This window comes from Lampris incognitus, chromosome 15, assembly GCF_029633865.1.
Source record: "Lampris incognitus isolate fLamInc1 chromosome 15, fLamInc1.hap2, whole genome shotgun sequence".
In the NCBI taxonomy this organism is placed as follows: domain Eukaryota; kingdom Metazoa; phylum Chordata; class Actinopteri; order Lampriformes; family Lampridae; genus Lampris; species Lampris incognitus.
The window spans coordinates 24,574,615-24,601,253 of NC_079225.1; the positions used below are offsets into that span (position 1 = coordinate 24,574,615).

At 44.4% G+C, this 26,639-nt stretch overlaps 1 protein-coding gene across 3 annotated transcripts in view; it reads right to left on the bottom strand.

Annotated features, from left to right (window-relative positions):
* The window catches only part of sgk1 (serum/glucocorticoid regulated kinase 1), a 47,310-nt gene that overhangs the window by 10,377 nt on the left and 10,294 nt on the right, over positions 1 to 26,639 (bottom strand). For all 3 annotated transcript variants that reach the window (XM_056294296.1, XM_056294297.1, XM_056294295.1), the window contains 2 exons: positions 13,097 to 13,312; positions 8,027 to 8,090 (listed from right to left, as the gene is read on the bottom strand). In XM_056294296.1, coding sequence (XP_056150271.1) covers positions 8,027 to 8,090; positions 13,097 to 13,312 — 280 coding nt within the window. The remainder of the gene's footprint in view (positions 1 to 8,026; positions 8,091 to 13,096; positions 13,313 to 26,639) is intronic.

The following is a 26,639-nucleotide window of genomic DNA, read 5'->3' on the forward strand; positions in this document are numbered from 1 at the left end:
ATCCTCAAATTCCCTCAAGGTGTCCAGAGCCTCCTCCCTCACTGCATCAGAGGTTACAACAGTTTGTTATAAAATGAAATTTCTAATCAACACAGAGAAGAGGGGGGGGGATGCATGAAAGTCCCATTCTTCATGTACCATGCAAGTACCATTCTTCAGGTACCAATGTCCTCAACAAAGACACATTGCTAATAGTGGTCTGTGGGAGACTCAAACCGCCAGTTCTTGTCTCGACTTGAAAGCCCAATGCAACAAGCAAGTTAACCGCTGTATATCACACGGCGCGCTCTCAGTAGGACATAATGATCATGATTACACAGACAAAGCGTGGATTAGCACGGAAATACTGTCGACCTTGAAAGCTGATTGTTAGGCCAGAGTAGATCCACACAGGGTCCTTCCAGAGACAACAGTGAAGCTTTTAGGAGGATAGAGATTGGCTTTAAAAAGCACCATGGAAACACTGAAATAAGCCAAAAACATCAGCGCTTCAGCCCTCATCCATAATAACAGCGGCATACTCACAGCATCGTCGATGATGGCGATGAGGAGGAGGAGGAGTGAGTTACATTACCTGACGGTGGAGAGAGCAACACTCTTGTGTCCGGGTCTATGCTCATAGCCAAGCCATGAATGAAGTGAGTGAGAGATAGATGTAGAGGAGGGAGCCAGAGCCGGAGACAGTGAGAGATGGAGACAGACGAGGACAGGAGAGGGAAAGAGAAAGAGAGAAATGGCAACAATACTGACTGTTCTGTCTTTTCTACCTCCCTGTGGACCTACAGGCTGCAGAGGGGAGCTCTGAATGGGAGGACGCTTCAACAAACATGAGTTGTACGGACAGTTTTTGTGTGCATGTGAGTGAGTGAGACTAATGCATTATGTAACCCGATATTGGCACTGCCATAGGCAACCATGCCCACACTGACACACACACACACACACACACACACACACACACATGGGAACTATTTGGTAAAGTGTCGAGGAGAGGAAGGAGGTCACCTGAGTGAGGAACTTTGGGTGGTGGGGCATTAGTGCACGGTGTTGTGTCGTAAACACACACTAAACAAACACTACATCCGCAGCCCACCAGCATAAAAAAATAGAAAAAAAATATTCTCATACACAAAGACCACCGTATTCCCATATTCACATCGTCTTTGGCAGTTGATCACGTCCATTCATCCATCTGTTCCTCCAGCCATCCATCCGCTCAGCCATTTTATCCTCTATCCTCCCTGTCCTTTCATCCCCGTATGTCATTCCTTTGTGTTTGGGTATGACGACGGCGGCTCCGGCTACAGTTGGCCCGGCTGTCTGCTGCTGAATGTGAATGAGCCTCAGTGGTAAGGAACCAAATGACACCATTACATAAAAGCCCTTAGCTATTCAGAGAGGACAGCTACTGGGCATCCTGTGGGGGCGATACTTGTCTGACAAATATCTAAAATAATTAATCTCTACTGTGTCAAGTTTATTGGCCTGTGTCAGAGAGCGTCTTAAAGGGTGAGCTGTCAGTGTGTGTGTATGTGTGTGTTCCTCACTATTCATAGGGAAGAGGGGCCAAAGTGGTAGTGGAAGTTTTTCTATCTGTATGTATGTGTGTGTGTGTGTGTGTCCTACCCTGTGGGGACATTTTTGAGTCCCCATGAGGAGAAGGGTCTATTTTAGGGCTAGGATTTGGGTTTAGGATTAAGGTTAGAATTAGGATTAGGTTAAATTTAGGGTAAGGGTTAAGGTTAGACATGTAGTTATGATGGTTAAGGGCTAGGGAATGTATGTAGTCAATGAGGGGTCCTCACAAGTATAGCACGACAGTGTGTGTGTGTGTGTGTGTGGGTGTGTGTGTGTGTGTGTGTGTGTATACACCATGTTTAAACTATCCAAGGGTCTATTTTAGGGTTAGACTTGGTTTTAGGGTTAAGGTTAGAATTAGGTTTAGGTTAAAGTTAGGTTAAGGGTTAGGGTTAGGCATGTAGTTTGTGTGGTAAGGTTAGGGTTAAGGGCTAGAAAATGACTGTAGTCAATGAGGGGGCCCACCAGTATAGATTTGCGAGTATGTGTGTGTGTGTGTGTGTGTGTGTGTGTGTGTGTGTGTGTGTGTGTGTGTGTGTGTGTGTGTGTGTGTGTGTGTGTGTGTGTGTGTGTGTGTGTGTGTGTGTGTGTGTGTGTCTGAGATGGTGGCACAGGTGGCCATAGGAGGACAGGAATCGGCGCCCTTTAATGTATGCACCGGAGTGAGGCAGGGGTGTGCTGGCACCGGTACTCTTCAACATCTACCTCTTATGTTTCACAAACATTTTTTCATAAAGATCTGGATCACAATATTGTTTACTGGATCACAATAGACTTTAGTCTACATGGAAACCTCTTCAATATCCGAAGGTCCCAGGCAACCATCAAGTTGTCTGCTGTGCAGGTCCTTGAGCTGCAGTACGCTGATGACTGCGCTCTTGTAGCTCACACACCAGAAGACCTGTAAACCATCCTTGTCACAGTTGTGAATGCCTACAGCAGGCTGGGTCTACTAGTCAACACCACCAACACTGAGGTGGCATGCCACTCTCAGTTGCTCCACCTTTCAAATACCTGGGCAGCATCCTTTCTGAGGGCTGCAACACTGATCACGAAACTCATAACAGAATCAAACAAGCCTCTGTAGCCTTTGGTAAACAGCGATGTAAGGTCTTCCAAAACAAACACCCGCACACCAATACGGCTGTGAAGCCTGGGTCACATACAGCCGCACCTAAGGATGCTGGAGCGGTTCCACATAAGGTGTCTGCAGTGAATTACGGGGATCATGTGGCGTGACCATGTTCCTCACACTGAGATTCTTGCTAGGACAAACTGCACTGGCTTGGGCATGTCATCAGAACCCCTCAAGAATGCCTGCCGCATCAAGTCCTGTATGGACAGCTTCATCTGGGCCGCCGGTCTGCAGGTGGTCAGAAGAAGCGATACAAAGACCGGCTAGAAACATCGCTGAGGAAGTGTTGTATCGACCCCTTGAGACTGGTGCAAGCTGGCACCAACCGTTCCAAGTGGCAGGAGATCTGCCACAGAGGTACAGAACAGCTGGAAATGGAGATGCATGTGAAAAAAACAACAAAACAGAAAAGACTCAGGAGACACACAACCATACCTGCCCCCACCAGTTCAGACTTCATATGGCCAACGTGCAATAAAACTTGTGGATCAAGAACTGGACTCTACGGTCATCACAGAACACACCGTTAATGAGGAGGAACGTCATCATCAGACTCGATGGACTACCAGCATCTGTGTGTGTGTGTGTGTGTGTGTGTGTGTGTGTGTGTGTGTGTGTGTGTGTGTGTGTGTGTGTGTGTGTGTGTGTGTTTCTTCCTTGTGTGTTTTGCATTTCTGTAGTCAAGCAGTGAGCGGAGGATATAATGGGAATGGACACGTCTTGACCTTCTTTTCAAGTGGAATCCTTCGCAAAGAGCACCCAACTTTATTTTCCTCAGAACAAAAACGAAATGGGGAAAGTATGCCAGCCAGGTGAAATAATATCAAGACCCCAAAGTGGTTTCACCTTTTCCGACGGCTCCTTGAAAAAACCAGACACCAAGCAGATTTGCATTGAAACAACTAAAATGTTCGCAACTCATTGGCCATTTCATCTTTCCAAAATCTTAAAGGGACGGGGCTCTGTTTCTGTGCTGGTGTACGTCTTTTTCTTCGGCAGAAGTTTTGAAGTAATTTTCTGTGATATGCATATCCACTGCCATCTACGGTGGAAGAGGATATGTGAAAAAATAGTTCAAAACTATATTCAAGTTTTTAGGACTTTGCATGTACTCATGAAAACAGTGGTTAAGAGTTGTTAACCCTATGCTGACAAGTAAAAAATATTAATGATCCGCTTCAGAAAAAGGAGTATTTCCCTTCTTTTGAGAGGGGCTTCTAATGATCCCGGTAGACATCCAGCAGCTGAGCTGAACTAGGCTAAACCCGTTGTTCGGCGTACTTTCAAACTGCATGCACAGACATGAAAAAGGTATCCATGAGTTAGGAAACACGGTAAAACCCCTGGAAACCAAGCTATCGCTCCCTTGGCTCCAGTCTGGACAACAAGGCCAGATAGTTTGGGAATGTGCACACACTTGTAGGGCTGCATGGATGCTGGTTCTGTGTGTGACATGTTGCATGTGCAAACCTGCATATGAACTAAGTTATGTGTGTGTGTGTGTGTGTGTGTGTGTGTGTGTGTGTGTGTGTGTGTGTGTGTGTGTGTGTGTGTGTGTGTGTGTGTGTGTGTGTGTGTTGGGCAGGTGAGGAGTGCCCAGGTCGGATGACAGCTTAACAAAAGGACCAACAGTGTTTCTATTGTTTTAAGTTGTTGAGAACAAGATGGGAGAAGTGCAGAACACACTCTCTCTCACACTCTCTCTCTCATACACACACACACACACACACATATCAGCACCCCCTCCCCTCACACACACACACAACAGCGAGCTGGGTGAACACTGGTTATATAAACTTTTTAGGAAATCTGGGCAGAGAACTTCATGAGTCAGATAGTAATGCTGATTTCCCTCGCTGTTGCTAGTCAATGGAAATACTAATGTGACTTAATAGGTACATAGTGCTCGACATATGGCTGTTGTTATGTAACAGTTGTAATTGCAATTGTTGCTTTTCGCCAAAAGCGGCGAGTGTGGATGTGGTTTATGCGCAGACAGAAACAGCCTAGTTCGCTTCAGCAACCGAGATGATATTTCTTGTAACGGCTAAAATGAATCATATGTGACACTCCCAAGGCTTTAAAGTGCTTCTTAAGCACTAATTGCCGAATTTGGACCACAGGGGAGTAACGCCACGAGGGCCGAGGCCACAGGAAACAACCTGTCACCAGCCGGGCTAATTGCATGGATTCCTCTATACACCCCGCCTGACTCCCTGTAATTAATGGACACTCCACCAATGATGCAAAAACAACTTCAACAGAATATATACTCCTTGTCTTCAGAGCATGTTTGCAAAATGCAAAATATTCTCGCAGGAAGCAGGAACCCACCAGGGGACCAAAATAATGCTTGGTGGCACATTGGAGTAAGGATATGAGGTTTTATGTTTGTTTGCTTCTCTTGAAATGGTGCAGTGCATATTGCTGTTGAAAAGAATGCAGGAAGTTTGAATGGCTTTAATTTAAATAGGCTAAAGGCTGTGTCGGAAATGACATTAATTACAAAGTTGAGTATTTATGATGTTGTCTTTGTTTTTTATTTACCTGTTTACCACCAGATATGACACTGAAAGGTACAGAAATTGACTATAAACTGAGCTGAAGAGTTCAAGCGAGGATGGTTAAAGAATGAAGGGGGAAGCTTACCCCTCCCATATATTTCCCGTCGACACAAAAACACACTCTTGAGAGGGGGGTCATACTTCCGTGCATTTGGGGCTTCTTCGCTCAAGAATTGACAGTGGAGAAGTATAGGCTGTGTGCAACACACACACACACACACACACACACACACACACACACACACACACTCACACACACACACACACACACACACACACACACACGACACACACACACACACACCCCCACATGACCATGCCTGCTTCATGGTCTGCAAAGTGACTTCTCAGAACAAGGTAGTTAGACTCATTCGAAATCTTTCTATTACCCCTTTCACACTGGCCAAAAACACCCGCTAACATCCGCATTTCGTGGTCAATGTTACACTGACCAAAGGCGGAGGTTAGCAGGTTTTTTTGGCCCGTGTGAAAGGGGTATATGACTACTCCCCTTGACCCTTCTCATTTTGAGAGCCTACAGGAGGGAGTCTCTCAAGTCCAGTTGTACACGGTACATAAGAGATTGTGCATGATGCTGTCCTCTCAAGCCTAAAAAAATATTCATCCAGATGAGGGATATTCACAAGGGGCAGTTGCACCGATTTTGTCCCTCCCAGGTCTAAGAGTAATGTGTTGGAAGGGAACTTCTCTGTGCACGGCAGTAAATCTGTGGAACAGATTGCCAGGAATTCTTAAAATCATAAGCAGCTTGGGAGGTTTTGAGCTGGCACTTAAGAATTGGCTCAGAGGTTAAATACAGTCGGATATTATATCTGATAATCGGTGTCTTTTTTATGTCTTTTCTTGGTTTTTGTATCGATGTGGCTTATTTATTTTAATTATTTTGCACAGACCCAAGCTTATATACATAATTTGTTGAGGGGGTTATGATGTAACGTTGATACATTGATGTAATTATTTTTGATATACAGCGTTTGAATTGGTGAATTGAGTGGGTGAAAAGGGCCAGGCATTGTCCAACGAAACACAGAGGTGGTGACTGAAGTTGTTAACACAGTGAATAACCTGCTGAGTGACAGTGTACGCACAGGTGATGATTGTATTGTATTGTATTACATTGTATTGTATTGTATTGTATTGCATTGTATTGTTTTGTGTCGCATTGTATTTTTTTGTTTTGATCAATGGTATTTGTATCATTCTTGGCACACTCCCGAACCCTCAAAGGGACCACGATGGAAATAAACCTTAGGGCTTTACTGTGTTATCCTGACTTTTCCTTTTTATGTAAGCACTTACAGCCCCCGACAGAGCTGGTGTTTGTTTTTAAAATGAAATTGTCAAATAAAATCAATCAGTCAATCTCTCTCTCTCTCTTTCTCTCTCTCTCTCACACACACACACACACACACACACACACACACACACACACACACACACACACACACACACACACACACACACACACACACACACACACACACACACACACACACACAGTGCTTTCTTTGGCTCAGGTTGTTAAGGCCTGAAAGTGGAGGGGTGATGGGAAACATATTATTTGCGCTGTATGTTTTGCTTTGCAGCGGCACGGGTTGGATGAGTGACTCAGCCAGTTGAGCTGATGCTGCTCTTACACACTAGCACACACAGACTCATAACACGCATACACACTCACATACTACCTATACTATAAAAGAGTGCAATTCTGCTGTAGAAGGGACATAGTGAGCTGTAAATAGACATTTAATCCTTAATGGTGACAGTGGTGTGTGAAGAACAGCACCCAGGTCTGTGTGTCTGTGACCACTGTTTTGCTTTGTGCAGAGCAGCAAAACAGTAATTTTGGTTTCTGGACAACAGTTATTATTGTGGGAGTCAGACTAGAGGGCTAAAGGTATGGTGAAATGAGGTGTGTGTGTGTGTGTGTGTGGTGTGTGTGTGTGTGTGTGTGTGTGTGAGAGTGAATCACCATGTTCCCTGAGCCGTCAAACTCAAGCAATGAGAAAACGTTGAGTAACAACAGAAAGCTAGAGAGACAACAAGTGGTTCAAGGGTGAAGAGTGACGGATGATGAGGAAGAAGAAAATACAACAGACAACAGAGGAAAAAATGCCCCGGGAAAGAGACAGAGGGGGGAATGAAGATGAGAGAGACAGAGCAAGAGAAAGGAGGGGGAGTCCGGGTAGTGTGGTGGTCTATTTCGTTGCCTACCAACACAGGGATCGCCGGTTCGAATCCGTCCCTACAGGACACAATTGGCCGTGTCTGCGGGTGGGAAGCCGGATGTGGGTATGTGTCCTGGTCGCTGCACTAGCGCCTCCTCTGGTCGATTGGGGAACTGGGGGGAATAGCATGATCCTCCCACACGCTATGTCCCCCTCTTGGTGAAACTCCTCACTGTCAGGTGAAAAGAAGCGGTAGGCGACTGACTCCACATGTATCGGAGGAGTCATGTGGTAGTCTGCAGCCCTCCCTGGATCGGCAGAGGGGGTGGAGCAGCGACCGGGGCGGCTCGGGAGAGAGGGGTAATTGGCCGCATACAATTGGGGAGGAAAAAAAAAAAGGGGGGGGGTAAATATAAATAAATAAATAAATAAAGAGGAAGAGAAAGAGAGAGGAGGAATGAGAGAGTTGGTGCTCGGGATTCATGAACAGGGAAGAAGAAAACGGGGGAAGAGTAAGGAGGGATGCAAAAGAAGAGGCGGTGTTGCTGTTGTTGACTTACCATTGTCTCCAGGGCAACAGTAGCTTTCTGGGTCTGGCTCACTGTGGTAGTATAAGTCCATTGCCTGGGGGGTAAAAGCAAAACAAAAAAACAACAACATTTAAGTCTAAAGTCGGAATCAGGGTGAGCGCCAGAAGGATTGCCAAACACCTGTAAAAACAGTTAAGCAAATGAAATAAATAATAAAAAAACCAGCGGGTACCGGAGATATTGTTTTGACGGCTTAGTTTTATTTTACTTCCTGTATTAGCTGAGCAACGTGAAGCTCATGCCAAAAACTCCTTATTAAAGTATGCTGAAAATACAAAGGATGTCGGCATCTTTAATAAAGGATTTTTTTTTCGAGTGTTTGTAAACTGCGGAGCGCTGCATGTCTTTTGACATTAGTGATTCCAACCATGGATCCAGGTCCATACTCAACCCATAAATGTCTGAAGGACCAAGAATTATGAGGTCATTCCCAGTGTGTGTGTGTGTGTGTGTGTGTGTGTGTGTTCATGCGTGCATGAGAGAACGAGAGAGAGAAAGAGGATGGCTGTGGAACTAAAGCTCAAGGATGACTGGGGAATTGGATGTTTATTGCTCCTTCATGACACACTGACATTTGTGAAATATGCACACACACACACACACACACACACACACACACACACACACACACACACACACACACACACACACACACACACACACACACACACACACACACACACACACACACACACACACACACACACACATTTGTTTCTCTATACTTGTGGGGACCCCTCATTGACTACATTAATTCCCTAGCCCTTAACCTTAACCATCGTAACTACATGTCTATCCTTAACCCTTACTCTAACCGTAACCTAATCCTAATTCTAACCTTAACCCTAAACCCAAGTCCTGACCCTAAAATACACCCTTTTCCTCATGGGGACCCATAAAATGTCCCCACAAGGTAGGTGGTTTCTAGTTTTTCCAGTGGGATAGAAAAACAAGCACACGCACACACAAACACACACATACACCGTACTGCTTCTTTCGTGGGCTTTGGGATCAGTTGCTTGGTAAAGTAAAGCAAATCCCCTATTTCAGATCAATGTTCTCTTTCCCCACTTCCCCACTTATCAACCAATTCCAGATAAGCGGACACCCTAATTTAACGGCCCCCCTCCCTACACCAGTAGCTGATTGGCTTGAATGCTCAGTAATGGATCTGTCAATCAAACTCCGCAGACTAATCAAAGAAAGCTGGGGGTGGAGGGGTGTGTATGTACAGTATAAGTGTATAGGCAGATGATGGAGAGGAATGTGTGTGTGTGTGGGGGGGGGGGTATGTTGGGTAGAGAGCAAAACAGGATGATTTGGCAGAAAATGAGGAACTCTGAACCAGACATACTATTCAGATATATTTTGCAAATTTGTGCTTCTAACCCTACAGAGTGCACTCCACAGCATTGCTAACTGCTAATGGCGATATAATATCATGTTATGGCTGTATAGTATCCTCAATTGTGGATGGTTTGCATCGAACAATAATTTATTTCCAAAGCTGAACTCGGGTAGCAGTGAAGAGCATGACCGAATGATAAACAGTTAACTTTTAGCAGTATTTAGCATTTAGCAATAGAATTAGAAATCAAAATTCATTCATTTATTTAATTTGTCAGTTCATTTTTTCCAATACGAACGCATGGCTTATGGGTAGCGTGGCGCCAAACCGACATTGCCACATGGGCGTGGCCACATCCCCCAAGCAACGCTGTAATCATGCCCGATATTGTTTTGTCAAACGGTTTCTGTCATCTGCTTGTCAAAGTCACTCGTGGAGTGTGTTCCGTGTTAGGCACAAGCTCACGTCACAGCTAAATGCAGTCTGAGCCTAGTTTGCTATTCAACACTGCGGCACTGGAAATTCATCATATCTCTCGATATTCTCCCAGGAGCGCTTCTCTGAGACGGAGCAAAGCAGAACTTTTATTTTTATTCTTTTGAGCGTGTTTTTATCTTTGTGCCCCTGTGTGTGTGTGTGTGTGTGTGTGTGTGTGTGTGTGTGTGTGTGTTATTTCAATCTAATCGGTGTGTTTTAGTCATTCGCGGGCGATGCTGCTTTCAGCAATCCATCGCAAGGGTCCTTTGATCTCCATCTGAGTCTTAATAATAGCTGACGGTAACCCCATCTATTCCCTTTTTTACCCTCATTCTTTCTATCTCTATCTACCTCTCACTTCCTGCCACTCACTCTGTGTCTTCCCCTCGGATACCTGTCCAACACAGTGCTGTAGCTCTGCAGGTCAACAGGCGTATGGATGCCCCTCTGTCCCTTTATCCTTGCATTGACTAAATCTAATCACAATCCTTCATTTTTATCTCTCTCTCTCTCTCTCTCTCTCTCTCTCTCTCTCTCTCTCTCTCTCTCTCTCTCTCTCTCTCTCTCTCTCTCTATCTCTCTCTCTCTCTCTCTCTCTCTCTCCATATACCATGCTAACTCCTTTTTTCATTGCAGTGTGTTTATTGACTGAGGAGAAGATCTGCTGGAGTTACACCCATACCGATGGCGAAACTAGGCCTCGTGTTCATTAATATTGCATGCCAGATTTATTTCAAAAGCAGACAGAAAATTTGGGCTGAGAAATACTTGTTTGTGTGTAAGGGTCGAAGAGAGGTAGAGATTTTAATGACTTATCTGTGAGTCAGAGGGTGAGGTACTATACAGGAACGGAGATAGGCACACTTCTGCTTTTCAACAGTCCTGCTGAGGAGTTTCTTATTTAAATTCTCAGTCAGGATTTTGTCCGCAAGTTCATAACCAGAGTTAGTGGTCTAGTTTATCACCTGTAAAACAGCCGACCTACCTGTGGTCATGTCGAGTTAGCCCATAACAAGCATTAAGAATACATCAGCTTTTAACTATACTGACTAATCCAATACAAGGTTGCAGTGGGAAGAAGTCTGTGTAGCCATTGGGCTGAGGCCAGGGACACTTCCTGGGTTGGTTGCCGAGCCATCACAGGGACCAATCACACACACGCACACACTCGTTCGCTGTAATGCAAAATTTAGCATCTGCAGTTCAGCTGACATGCATGTCTTTGGACTGTGGGAAACCAGAGGAAATCCATTTCAGCACAGGGAAAACATTTAAACGCTACACAGAGAGGCTAAGATCGACCCCCATACTTCGAGGCAACGGTATGTGGGTGCAGCCAGGGGAGGTCGGCAGAGTTGTTCAACCTACACCATAAAACAAAGGGTCCGGAAAGTCTAACTGAAGTGATCCCAGAAGTTTGAATCAGTTCATCTGGACACAAAGTTTATTGAGAGAAACTTTCATCACTCATCTAAGTGACATCTTCAGTCTCAACTAACTGCATGTATCCCCACCCTTATAAACAATACAGTGGCATAACGACCCAACCAATGATCGGTTACAGATGCAAATTGCTGTGAACATTAACTAAAGTGTATTCAGTGAAACCAAAGCTCATAGTTGTATACCATATGGTGTCTTTAAGCCTGAAACATCCATTATTTGGCAATCCTTACACCAAATCAAAAAGTTTTAGTATTATATACTATAAAGTATAGCGTATTCGTGGCTATAATGGGTCAAAGGTCAGCTTGCATAATGTAATGTGTCTGCGCTTAGATAAGTTTCTTGTTGTCAATTGATTTATGACCTTAAGCTATGTTATCTATAGGCCTGCTGTACCGAGTTAGCCTTAAGCCAAGTTACCTGTAGTCTTACTTAAACATCTGCTTGTTTGCAAATATGCATTGCGCTGATGCTGTTGTGCACATTATCATTTCCCTACATACTTCACATGTGCCCTTGAGGGCAGTGTCATTTTTGTAAAACCAAATCATGCAAGAACAGCCAAATGAAAACATGAAAAATAGAATCGAAGCAAAAAACCCAAAATAAAAATAGAGCACAATAAAATTCTCGGCTTTTATACACTTTCTGTTTTGTTCTGTGTTGTGTTTATCCGTAAGTTGCACCTGCTCCCTTGTGTCTTCTGGTGATTTGGTTTTGTGTTCATCTCAAGCGGATGAAAATATACAGAAACAGAAAGCCTTTCCTGCTCCACCAGCCAGTTTTGGTATGACGCATAGGTATGTGGGCACAGCTGACACTCTGCTGAGATTTTGTAGTCATGCAAGTCTGCAAGCTTTTGCATTAGTTACCCCAAAAACCTGATGCAGAGAGGTTTACATGTACATACACGGAAGCTTGTTTTCTGACTTTTTAGACTGTGGCGAAGTTACCTTTGCTTCGACGGTGTGATTCCAAGACGAGAGTTTTATTAGTTCCTGATGAGAGTTTTATTATTTGGAACCCCCCCCTTTTTCCTCCCCAATTCTATCCGGCCAATCACCCTAATCTTCCAAGCCATCCCGGTCACTGCTCCACCCCCTCTGCCAATCTGGGGAGGGCTGCAGGCTACCACATGCTTCCTCCGATACATGTGGAGTTGCCAGCCGCTTCTTTTCACCAGACGGTGAGGAGTTTCACCAGGGGGACGTAGCGTGTGGGAGGATCACGCTATTCTCCCCCAGTCCCCCCCCCCCGAACAGGTGCCCTGACTGACCAGAGGAGGTGCTAGTGCGGCGACCAGGACACATACCCACATCCGACTTCCCACCCGCAGACACGGCCAATTGTGTCTGTAGGGACGCCCGACCAAGCCGGAGGTAACACGGGGATTCAAACCTGAGATCTCCGTGTTGGTAGGCAACGGAATAGACCACTACGCCATCCAGATGCCCCGAAAATTGAAAAGATTTTATCTTTATGCAACCCTTTTTAAGATTGTCTTTTGTATCATAACAGCACAACTGCCACTACTACAAATAAGATAAAAACAGTGGATATTATGAAATCTATGAGGAAAGTAGTAACCTTTTTACATATTCTTATTTGACTTCTAGGTTAAAAGTTGTAAAAAAAAAAACAACAGACCATTTCTTTGGACCTCCCCCTGAAGGTCTCCTGACCCACCTTTACTGTTCATTATTGCATTAATGAGTTAACTTTTAGCTAAACTACCTGTAATGAGTTACACTTTATCTCAACTAACTTACTTGTGTTCTCTGGCGAGGCTGCCAGGTGTCCTCGATGGCGTAGCTGACGTAAGGGCCGCTGCAAACGCAGCACTCCAGCATGACCGGGTTGGCCAGGAAGGGCGTGGCACGAACCCCCCATGATTGACAGCCCCCCATCTGGGTGTCGGCCTCCACCTCTTTCTGCTTGCCTCCGCTGTCACCATGATGTCGGGCCAGCATCTTCCACTTCCTGATCTGTGGGTTGAAATACACTTTTTTTGACTGAATTTGAACAAATTATATTTAGGAGGAATGCATACAATGAAATAAGTGTTTCTGTTGTCAAAATGAAGAGTCAAACCACAGTCACACCCACTGAAGGGACAGTGCAGTGTGACTAACATCTGACATCATACCTCTTTACCACAAGCCACATACAGTCCAACTTATCTAACTTGAAACTGCTGGATATACACATCCTAAGGTTTTGATGACCATTTTAAAGGTCAAATTTAAGTCCATTTGGCATTTTACATTAATGACCGACCCCGGTGAGAGGAGGCATCATTTAATGAGATCAGATATTGCTATTGGACATGTCAGATTTCTATTCCGCACAAGTCAGTAGTGAGTCATCTCGTGTGCTCCGGCAGTAATCTACTTCCTTGCAGAGCGGCTGTGTGACAGGGTCTCACATGTTCTCCTGAACAGGCTTTTTACACAAACGCCTCTTCACTTTGGAGCTCTTCACTAACAAGACTATGCATGTCATCACTTCTCATCTGGCCTTCAGCTAACACGCATACGAAGTAGGCCATATCAAGTACATAAAACTAATATGTCCACTCCAATTATGCACTCAGGCTCTCACACACACACACAGAGAAAGGACAGATAGATAAACAGAGTAGGGGAGAGACGGTGAGAGACAGAGACACAGACTACTTCAACTCCCTGAGTCATACCCAGGTACAATGACCAGATGGAGGATAAGTTCATGGTGCAAATGCTTCATGGGGGAACCAAATAGCTCTGATGGATGTGCCGGTGACCCAGAATGACTGTTATGTAAGGTAATGGTGTCCTTGGTATACAGAGCCAGTGGGCTCAGTATGGCTGGAGCCATTTGAAATGAGAGTCTTATCAAGGCCACTATCTGTTACTGCTACTCTGCTGGCCTTCTGGTATTACCACTTCTTGGCATGGTGCATGTGTGTGTGTGTGTGTGTGTGTGTGTGTGGGGGGGGGGTCGGGGCTTTTGTGTTTGTTAATGTGTGTGTGTGTGTTTGAAAGTGCCAGAGTTTAACCTCACACTTGCAACTCTGCAGAAAACTTTTCCTCTTTGTAAATGAGAGCTGCCTGAGCTATAATCAACTCCCACCACTGGAAGGTCAGAATTAATCTAAACAATTAAAACTTTTATCATACCGTTTTGCCATACCGCTCTGTATGTGTGTGCATTTATGTAAGTATGCGTGTTTGTAATATTCCATCTTGCAGCTAAGAAGAATGACTGTGTATGTGTAAGAGCGTGTAGTGTTGAATGCTAGTGTGTGTGTGTGTGTGTGTGTGTGTGTGTGTGTGTGTGTGTGTGTGTGTGTGTGTGTGTGTGTGTGTGTGTGTGTGTGTGTGAAATTTTGTAAGGATCTCAGTGTGAGTATGGATGCCTGTTGTGTATCCATCGCATAATCCAATGGTATCACATGGGCAACGTTTAAAAGGTTAATCTAACCGACGGAAAATGTCCAGATTTTTTATCTGTAATATAACCTACTGTAGATCTTCTTCTGTTTTTTTTTTAGTTACTTGGGTATGGCGTATTCGCTTCAAAGCTTTACCTCCTAAATAGTTAGTTAAATGAACAAATCATTTTATCTCACTATCATATGAATTGTTAATACAATCATCTATGGCACAAGTCTAATTATACAACCCCACATGTCAGTTTAGATCATTAAGTGTTTCAAAGTATTGTTTAATTACTCAACAAACAACCACCTATCTTTCCTAGAATATTTGTTATCTAAGGGTTTTGTTTTTGTGCTACACACACACACACACACACACACACACACACACACACACACACACACACACACACACACACACACACACATATATACATATATATAACTTTGTTAAAAGAAACCCTCAATGGTAGGGAAAGTGCTCAAAAATAAGGAGCAAAATAACCCATTGACAGCTGATGATTGCTTATGGCATGAAACAGGCTTGTACTGTCTCATAAAGAATTTACTTGAATCACTGGATTTTATATATATACTATATATATATATATAACTATCTTTTTTTTGTTTGTTAATTGGACCATAAGTGTGGGCATGTCTGTCCATTTTTGCTTGTTCTGTGCTTCTATATTTCCTATCCCATACTCATTCATTAATATTTTCCACATCTTATAGATTATTCTAAATCTTCCATGTGTATTAATCTCAGTTGTATTTGATTTTATTTTGCACGATGAGAGCAGTCAACAGGTTTGACTGACAACATGCTCTTTTGGCTTCCTCTGACTCCGCTCTTATCTGATTTATTGTCCAAAGCTGGAGCCTTTGTGCTTGACCTTGACCATACACACACACACACACACACACACACACACACACACACACACACACACACACACACATGCACACAATCGCCAGACCTGCACCCTGACATTCCCACCCCATTATTCCACTTCCCCCTCCTTTCAAAGACCCCTTGCAGGCCCATTGCCTGGATCCGCTTAGGTGACCCATAATAAACAGCAGCAGTCTGGTCATTAGCAAAGTTACATAAGACATCCTCTATAAGATCTGCCTGCACTTTACTTTCCCAACGCCAACACTAGCGATATGATTCCAAACAAGAAGGCCTTGTTGTCTGACATATGCAAACTGGAGTGGCATCATTAGGACCTATGTACTGTACAATAGGTAGGTACAGATATTATGTAAGATGTTTATGGAGGTGTTCAGAAATCAAATGAGGATATGCCCCCCCCCCTCCCCTCCAGACCCCCATGACCTCATCCTGTTTAGCCCTCCAAGTCTTCTACCAGTTCCCCCTGATGCACTAGTCTACCTCTAATGATCCATGTGACGGCCCATATGTCTTCCCATTGAACGCTGAAGGAATGGGGGCGGGGCAAAAAAGTTTTAGCTGGGGTGGGCATAAAGCAGAATGAATGAGTAATGTTCAATCACAGAAGCAGAGACCAAGAGAATATATGCTTGAAAGTCAGAGAGCGAGAGAGAACGAAAGAGAGAGAGAGAGAGAGAGAGAGAGAGAGAGAGAGAGAGAGAGAGAGAGAGAGAGAGAGAGAGAGAGAGAGGGAGAGAGAGAGAGAGAACGAAAGAGAGAGAGAGAGAGAGAGAGAGAGTGAGTCTTACATAAGCCCTCCCGTTCCGTCTGAGATAAGACTTCTCATTAACACCGAGGTCAATGCTCTTTCTTCCCTTTTTCTTTTCCCTTTCTGTTCTAGGTCTTTGGAAAGTGTGAGGCATAGAGGAGATGAGAACGGAGAAATATTTGGGTCTGTGAGGCAGCAGAGGCAAAGAAGTGAAATGAAGGCAGCCCAAGTAGGACTCAAAGACTGACTGTATCTCAGGGGGCGAGCCTCAGAGTTACTGTTCAAAGCAGTAGAGAGAGAGAGAGAGGGAGTGTTAGTGAGTAAGAGGGAGGGAGAGAACCAGGAGAAGTATCTTAGCACTGATATCTGAGGACTGAAGATGGCCATAAGGTGAGTTTGTGGTTTTGTGATCGGGATCTCGACCACAGCTTCTTTTGTGTTTGTCGCCATTTTAAGCTTCCAGGTCATGCTGTTGACTCTTTCCTCTTTAAATCCTGACAGAGAACTGAGGCAAGGTCTCTGCACCCTGAGTTGCCAGACAAAACATTAATATTCATGCTCATCCGCTCTTCATCAGCCCCCACAGGTTTTCACGGAAATTAGAAAGCTGTGCTTTCTTTGGACTCTTTTTATGCATTTTCTTACCATCTAAACTTGCATGTGCACACACACACACACACACACACACACACACACACACACACACACACACACACACACACACACACACACACACACACACACACACACATTCTCTTCTTATCTCCATGGAGCCTCAGAAGATAAGCAAACTTGTGACAGATGACATATCTTCATGACACCGCTGGGGCTGTTTCCAGATTTGTGTCTCCCTGCACTGTTTCAGAAATGAAGCGTCACCTTCTGCCTCACTCAGACAGTCATAACAACCCAACCATCTCACATGTCATGACACGAGCTTGGCTAAATTGCCCAAAAATAAAACCCGTGGGTCATCGATTCTCTAATGGACTGAAAACATATTCACCAAAACCATCCATTTAAGTTTGCGTGTTCCAGCAACACCTACTTTTGACATGATCTAACTCAACAGTTACTTCTAGCGTGTTGCATTTAGTCACACTGAGCAATACATATTGGCCTAGCGTATTTCTACACCATAGTAAGATGGGAATTTAATTCACCAAAATAATTGCAGGGAAGCATAACTATTATGTGTGTGTACCTAATGAATGCAGCTGGATGATTTTAAAATAAGTTGGATTCAGTGAGCTTCACAGAGTGTGGACCAAGAGAGAGCATAACAAAGGTCTTATTTTCCACTCCTTCACAGAATCTGTCCAGATATGTTTTGTCAAGCAAACAGACTGGATGAGTCATGCAGTTTTGTCTAGTTGTGCACTTTAAATGTTAAATTTAGCCAAATTTCAAAACACAAGCTCAGTAATGTGTAAATGGACACATTTCATGTATTAGTCAGGAGGGTGCGGTCACTTCCTTTTTTTTCTTCAAGTATGATCTTCTGATTGTGGATTAGAGGGATTTTGCATTGCAAGAGGGAAATTATATTGTTCTTAGGCTGGCATCTGTTAAAAGTTGAATAACAGCAATGGCCAAAATAGACCAAACAAGTCCAAGCATATAACAGTAGCGCCGATGTGATTGTGCAGATATCTGGGGTTATTATGCATTGCTGACGCCATCAGTAAGCACATTGGCCATGTCAAGGCAGATGACGTGGACTCTAAGCTCATCCAGCATTTCGCATGTATGTACCCAACCCTCAAACCTCATTGCACGAATGGGTCTGAATGGGGCTGTGGATATGTGAATGAAAAAAAACAAACCCAAGTGAACTAATAGCTTTGAGCTAATAACAATAAGACACTCTCTATCTCCTTCTCTGCTAGACTTCTCTCCCTCATTATAGCCGCCTCTTGTGTCGTATTTTACATGGAGCCTAGTCCGCGGGGCAGAGCCTATGTGGCATGGTGGCTTTGGCATTAGCTGTGGAACTTTAAGGTGGAAGATGGGATTAGCCATGGTCTCAAGGCGGATTAGAACAACAATAATACCCAAATTCACTCACAAGGAGATTTGGAAGTGAGTGGCACGCCTTTCAATTTTTGCATTGGGTCAAGGTCAGGGAGGGGTAAAGAGCATTTGCATGATGTTGCAAGCAGATCTCCCAGCTACGGAGGTTTAATCCTCAGGAGTTGTAAGAACTGATGGACCATTTGACCAGACACCCTCATTCCTGAAGTGGTTTAAAACAGAATCAACGATCCCGGCTCGAATCCTTGTGTTGCCTCCAGCATGGTCAGGCGTCCCTAAAGACACAATTGGCCATGTCTGTGGGTGGGAAGCCAGATGTGGGTATGTGTCCTGGTCACCGCACTAGCGCCTCCTCTGGTCAGTCAGGGCGCCTGTTCAGGGAGGGGGAACTGGGGGGAATAGCGTGATCCTCCCATGTGCTACCTCTCCCTGGTGAAACGCCTCACTGTCAGGTGAAAAGAAGTGGCTGGCGACTCCACATGTATTGGAGGAGGCATGTGGTAGTCTGCAGCCCTCCCCAGATCGGCAGAGGGGGTGTGGAGCAGCGACCAGGATGGCTAAAAAGAGTGGGGTAATTGGCCAAATACAATTGGGGAGAAAAAAAGGGGGGGGGGTAAAAAACAACCCCAGAATCGACGTCATCATTCATAGTCAATATTTCATCATGGTCCTTCATTTATTGGCTTTGCTTGTGTAATTCAATTCACCTTCACAGCTGGCTGGAGTTTATCCTGGCAGCCATTGGACATGAGTAGACGAGACACCCTTGACATGTCACCTGTCCATCACAGTGCCAACAGACAGAATAGCTCACATCTGTGGGCAATTAAGAGGCTCCAATTAACCTACCGTGTATGTCTTTTGACTGTGTATGGAAACTGGAGCACCCAGAGAAACCCATGCGAACAGGAAGAACATGCAAATGAAGAGGGTTTTAAAACCCAGTGCCCTCTTGCTGTGCAATAGCGCTAACCAATCAAATCACTGTGCCTCCAATAATATCTTGCCTTATCGCATGCAGTGGGTTGGCATTTTGCTATGTTTCTCTGTCAAACTGTGTCAAATGCCCTTGTTATCTGTACCAAAGAGACAGAAGGATTCTTAACAACCGTCACAAGCCACCTAGCTTTCTTCTCTCCTCTAAGTATCATGTCGCTTGTTATTTCTAATGCTGAGGTACTACAAAGTTGCAAGAGTAGGGACTTTACTTGCTCACTATACTCTTTTCTTTCATCTTTTCTTCGCCGAGGAAGAAAATGAGTATGCACGACGCTAACAAAAAAACACCATTGTCTTAGCTTTGATTGGAGGATATATTACAAGCAGAAAGGAGAGATAATATGAAGAAAGTGATTCCAAGTTCATCATTCACTCTATAGTCGTGCATTACCAGATCACTTGACTGTGGGAAAGAAAAAAAAAAGCACAGGACCAGCATTTTTCTATTGCTAATCGTATGCTAAACAGCGTTTGCTGAATTAGCACTGCTCTGCCGCCCCAGGGAGATTTTGTTGTGTAATTAAGTGTTTCTTGAATTGGAGTATCCAAGGGTGAGAACGCAAAAAAATATGAACCATGTTTCACAGCAATGCTAGGTGGAGGGGAAGGATTTTTGGAATCATGGTGCCAGTCTCAAAGTCATAAAGACGGTAGGGCATGGTTATAATTAGCACAAAGAAGCACTTCATTGTACTGTGTCACATGGGTTAAAGTCACCAATTTTTTTTTTGAAGCCAGAGCAGCTGATTCCATCAAACACTGCCAGGAGAGCAAGTTAGAGCTGGCGGTAGGCCAACCTGATACAACTGGCTTTGAACCAACACAATCTGGCACCTCAGCCATTCAGCCCTTAACGCAGGGCCCAAACGACTCAGAGAGCTTTGGTTTTTGGCGTTTAATGATGAATGTCTGTGAATAGGTCCTTAATGAGGAGGAAAGCCAGCCGTTAATCAATTCCCTCAACTGGTCACGAGACCACAAATGGACAACTCAGATGGGGGGCCTTTCCCCCCTGTATGTATTACAAAGCAACGATTTGCGACGGGATTTCTGGCTGCCAGTGTGGCTCTCTGAATCTTTTTTTAAGTGGACCTTAAGGGCACTTTCTCATAATTCCCTCCTCTGTCCTTTTCTCGATACAAGCTGACAGTGAAGCAGTTCAGTGCAAATTTAATTGAGGGCGGATGTTGTTTGTGTTTTCAGCCAGCAGGGATGGGATGGAAATTGAAGCAGGAGGTGGTGAGAGGTGAAAGCAGCCCAATATGTCCCTATCTCGATGGATACAGCCTCTAATATTAACAAAAAGACTCTGCCATCAGGGAATACCATTGCCATGAAGGGGTGTACCTGGTCTGCAATGATGTTTAGGTAGGTGGTACGTGTCAAAGTAACATCTACATGAATGCCAGGACCTGAGGTTTCCAAGCAGAACATTGCCCAGAGCATTACACTGGCTCACTCTGCCTGCTTGCCTTGTTCCCATAGTGCATCCTGGTGCCATCTCTTCCCCAGGTAAATGACACACACGCACTCGGCCATCCACATGATGTAAAAGGAAACATGATTCATCAGACCAGGTCATCTTCTTCCACTGTTCCATGGTCCAGTTTTGACACTCATGTGCCCATTGTAGGTGCTATTGATGGTGCACAGGGGCCATCATGGGCACTCTGACCGCTCTGCAGCCATGCAGCCCCATACACAGCAAGGTGTGATGCACTGTGTTGAATGTTGTATTACAGCTTTGTTCATTTGGTGTGGAATTAGGTCCAGGAATAAATCCTGGACGCCATTTCCTACATTTACTTTGCAAAGACTGTACGATCATGACAATGTTATTCAAATGCTGCTTTGTTGGTTCAACCTTAAAACCTTGCTTGGCACTAGGCATTCTCCAATATAAATCTTGTTTTTGAAGAAAAAAAAAATTGAAATCACCAATGACAAATAACCAGACCCACAGATTCTCAGACTCACACATGTATTACATGTACAGTCATTTAGATTTAGAATAACAAACGGGAAACTTTGAATTTTCAGCCCAGTGCATGATACAAGTTAAAAAGTTATTGGAGGAGTGGCGGGACTGTCATGACCTAAGGTAAAGCGCCGGAATGACACTTGAAGATACAAGTAAAGTGGTAAGACCTAAATATGTCAAATGAATTAACCATTAGCTTCATTAACAATTAACCAAGTGAGAGCTGCTGCTTCTCTGACTGCATGACTACTTTTCTAGATAAGGGTGTGTGTCAATAGATGAAGAACATGGGTCTAAAGTGCAAAAATCAAGAATGGAGAGAAATTTGTATTTGCATACCTGCATGCCCATGACATAAATTCACTCTTAAGCAAACAACATACCACATATATCTTAAGAGCGGGGAGTTTGGATTTTTCCAAGAAAAAAAAAAGATCATTAACTGGCTGGACTGACATATGTGTGGACACTTGCTTGGCTTAAAATTTCATAAATGACTTGTCACCTGATTAAAGGCCTAGCTAACTGGCATCAGCACTTCTGGATGAGCTGTGTGCTTACTTGAGAAGTAACTGAGTCGGACAGGATGCATTAGTATTCCTGGAACAGATCTTAGCCTGCAGGGTTCTTGTCGCTAGTGAGGGAGAACAAGTGAGGTGGATTTGTCATAGTCCGTCACTCTCGTCCTCCCTCTCTATTTTTTTTTCCTCTATTGGAAAACACAATGGCAGGTTCGGCTAACAGGCAAGGAGCGGAGACGAAGGCGTTGTTAGAAGGGAATCAGGGGGTCTCTAATCACAGTCAGTGCAGAATGTCATTGCGGGCATGCACGTTGTATGTCCTGCTTGGAAATGGCTTGCTCAAAATGCAGGCTGACAAAATCATGAATGCATGACTGATTTCCCTTTTGACAGAGGGAAAGAGCAGTGTTAAAGCTTTGTTTTTCATTTACAGCTCGCAGTACATGAAAACCAAATGTACACGCGGTTTCTGCCCAGCACCTCGTATCTCGCCTCTCAGATGAGATTGAATCAATAGTGAACCATGTCTTGCAGGCTGCTTGCTCAGCTTGGGCAGGAGATAAAACCTTTCACTCTTGGACATGCACGGCTGCTCTCATATACCTGAGCTTTCCCTTCCTTTCTTTCCCTCCCTTCTCCTTGCTCATGGCGTCTTCTCCTCGGTCTTCCTCTCCTGCCTGAATGAGATCTGGACAGTAAACATGAACGGGATCAGAGAGGGTCAGGCCATCTGGGTAGAAATCAGTGTTTATACCTTAGCAATTACAGCATCATTGCCAAATGCATGTCGGGGACAGAATCAGCCATAAGGAAATGTCACCTTAAAATAATGTCGTCACGTGACCTAGACGATAACCACGGTGTTGTTTTTGGAAACAAACAGGTCATGGTTATTATGTCGCTACATATGTCATATATGCGGCAACATTATGTCTGACAGTGAGTTTCCATCAATTTCCCAACAAAATTTGAAAATTGCAAAATAGCACAAATAACACACCCAGATAATTCCTTCTTCGTTCCTTTTTTTTTCTTTTTTCCTTTTTCCTTTTTGATTAAGTCTCCAGCAAGAAAAGCATTGGGGGTTAGAGATTAGTTTTGAAGGCTGCGTTTGCATTTGTTCTGTGATTTCTGTTGTGTTTAAGTGTGTATTTGTGTGAGAGAGAGCGTATCTGTGTGTGCTTATTACAGAGCAGTATGTCCTTATCAGAGGGATTTATGTCCTTTTGATTTCTTGTCATACTGATTTGGTGCGGTCAGGCTGGCACACTGTGATGCTCTGACCTCACCCTCTTAAAAATACTGTTGTCAGCTGTTCACATGTCTCTCCCTCTCTCTCTCTATCTCCTCTCACTCTCTTTTCCTCTCCTCTCACTCTCTTTTCCTCCCCTTCTCTCTCGCTCTTCCTCTCCTTCTCACTCTTTTCCTCCTCTCTTTCTTTTCCTTCCCTTCTCTCTCTCTCTCTCTCTCTTCTATCCTCTCCTTCTCTCTCTCTTTTCCTCCTCTCTCCCTTTTCTTCTCATTTTCTCTCTTCCTCGCCTTCTCACTCTTTCTCTGTTCCCCTCCTCACTCTCTTTTCCTCCTCTCTCTCACTCTTTTCCTCTCCTCAATCTCTCTCTTATCCTCTCCTCACTTTCTCTCTTTTCCTCTCCTTCTCTCTCTCTTTTCCTCTCCTTCTCACTCTCTCTCTTTTCCTCTCCTTCTCACTTTTCTCCCTCGCTCGCTCTCTCTCTCTCTCTCTCTCTCTCTCTCTCTCTCTCTCTCTCTCTCTCTCTCTCTCTCTCTCTCTCTCTCTCTCTCTCTCTCTCTCCCTCCCTCTCTCTCTCTCTCTCTCTCTCTCTCTCTCTCTCTCTCTCTCTCTCTCTCTCTCTCTCTCTCTCTCTCTCTCTCTCTCTCTCTTCCTCTCACTCTTTCTTCAGCCATTTCCCTTTCTCTCTTTTTCTGCTTTTTTTTTTGGGGGGGGGGGAGGGTTCCCCTGGTTCCCCCCTTTTTTCCTCAATTGTATCCGGCCAATTACTCTACTCTTCTCAGCTGTCCCGGTTACTGTTCCACCCCCTCGGCCAATCCAGGGAGGGCTGCAGATTGTACCGCTTCTTTTCACCTGACAGTGAGGAGTTTCGCCAGGGGGACGTAGCACATGGGAACATCTCGCTATACCCCCCAGTTCCCCCTCCCCCCTAAAGAGGCGCCCTGATCGACCAGAGGAGGCGCTAGTGCGGCGACCAGGACACATACTCACATTCGGCTTCCCACCTGCAACCCTGGCCAATTGTGTCAGTAGGGATGCCCGACCAAGCCGGAGGTAACACGGGGATTCAATCCTGTGATCCCTGTGTTGGTTGGCAACAGAATAGACCGCTACACTACCCGGACACACTCTTTTTCTGCTTTTAACTCTTTCCCTCTGCATGTCTCTTCTTCTCTCTTTCTCTCTCCCTTCATTTTGATTGTCAATATTTTCGCAGTCTTTCAGACAGTCTGTTTTTCATGCTTACAATAAGCCCGTCCTCCCTTGTGTTCTAAGCCACCGTCACGCTGACCCATCAGAAAAAAATTGGCCGGCGTCATAAATTAATCGAGGTGATCCTGTAAAATCTCCACATTGCTGCCATAAACCTTTATGCCTTTATTTAGATTTAGATCAAATTAGAAAGGGTGCAAGAAATCAACGTGACTCAGTGGGTCAAAGTTAAGCCTGGATAACAAAAGTCAACTCTCGTTTTGTAATACCAAAGAATGCATCATAAATTGTTAATGAGTAGTCGAAGAGCGGTCGAGTCATTGGCATTTGTGTTTTTGCCTGCTAATAATTGTACTAACCAGTCTTTGGTGGGTATGGGGCTCGTTTAGAAAAAGGGGAATGCCGTTTAACAATTTAGGAGCTCAGCGTTATATAATGATCTCCATATTTTCACTGCTTTGGGTGCATTCATTATTTAGTGCTAACATAATTGGGATAGAGTTAAAGAGCAGCACCTAGCCCCTCGCGGGCAAGAGAGGAAACAATTATGTTCAGGTGCAGATGGAGGTGCGCCTGCAAAAGGTGTCGCCATGATGTAACCGCAAATGAATTGCAGCTTTCGCATTTCTCCGTAACCTACTGAGAGTATGAGGCTTCGCTAATGTTAGAAGATACTGCAAGGAAGAAAAAAAAAGACTAACGCATGGAAAAGTACCCGTTAGTATAATGAAAAAGAATTGTGTGATGGACTGTGCAGACTGCAACAGAAAATCCAGAAAGGAAAAGGAAAACAGCACCTTTGCAGGCTGTGTCGCATAAACCCCAGCACTTTAACCTCTGTCTACCAGAGTTACAGCACCGAGATACTGTCTCTCACAGCCCGCTTTCATAATTAGCTTAAGATTTCAAAATGTGACAGCAGCCTTTCGGCGTTGTTACCCCCAATTTCTTGCGAGGGTGCTTTGAAATGCTTATTAGGAAGTGTCTGATAAAGCTCACCTTGACAGGCAAACAGTTACTCGGTAATGTTTGCTCGGAAGCAATTTTGCAGAGAAAGGGCACAGGAAAACATGTCAGCTCTGTCCAAAGTAGATGTGTCAGGTAAATTATTTTAATTTCCAATTGGGCTGGTCTGTTTATCACCTTTGAGAGTCTAAATGTTCCTTTTTGAACTGAGCGTGCAGATCTCTTGGGGGTTCAGTACAGGACATTATGTCCGTGTACTGTGCTCGGCCGGTGCCTTTGAGCTGTTGTTGACTTAGTTCAGCATCATACAAAGTCTTTAAACTTATGTCAAGTACAGCAACACATCGTGACATCCATCACAGGGAGATTCCTTTACAATCAAGACCAAGCTGGGTATCTGACCGGCTTGTTTTAAGCTCGCCCCTCGCATCCAGTTTAAATGCGGTCGGTCATTTGTTGTGTCTGAGGTAAAAAAATAAAAATGAAAATACCAGAAACAAGAAATACAGACTGGTTCAGCCCTATTTGAAACACTGTAACTCCACATGGGCTTTTTACTCACTATGCACACACCAAGTCTGCCAGTCTAAGAATCTGCAGTGAAAATTGGCTATGACTCACCATTGACCCCCCCCCCCACCTCCTCACAGCATCCATTAATCCTTCACAGGTCTACACACAGGTATACAAACACACACACACACACACACAACAGTGTTCCCCACTGAGATATTAGTGACAGATCTATTGGATGTAGGGGCAAAAGGTGGAATTGACGGAGAGATGGAGTGGGTTTGAAGGACGGCGAAGACAGAGGAAAGAAAATAAATGATGGAGGGTGGAACAAGGTAAAGAGAGTGACGTGATCAAAAACAATACACTCCAATTTGATTTCCTCCCTCATTCTCCTCCTCACAGACACATGTACATGTTCTTATAAACACACACATGCTCACAAGGACATGCACATTTAAACACACACACACACACACACACACACACTAAAATGTCTCCCTATACTTGTGGGGATCCCTCATTGACTACATTCATTCCCCATCCCCAGGGGTGGAGCAGCGATTTTAATTGGGTGGGCCATGAGCCTCGCAACCCCCTGCTTTCGGCCACCATTCCAGTCTCCACAGCATGCCAAATCAATATGAATGCAATGCTTTTCTACATTTTCTTCACCACCATGCAAAAAAATACTGAGTTCAAAATGTACATTATAACATCATGCCCTTCTCCCCAAGATACTATATTCACCA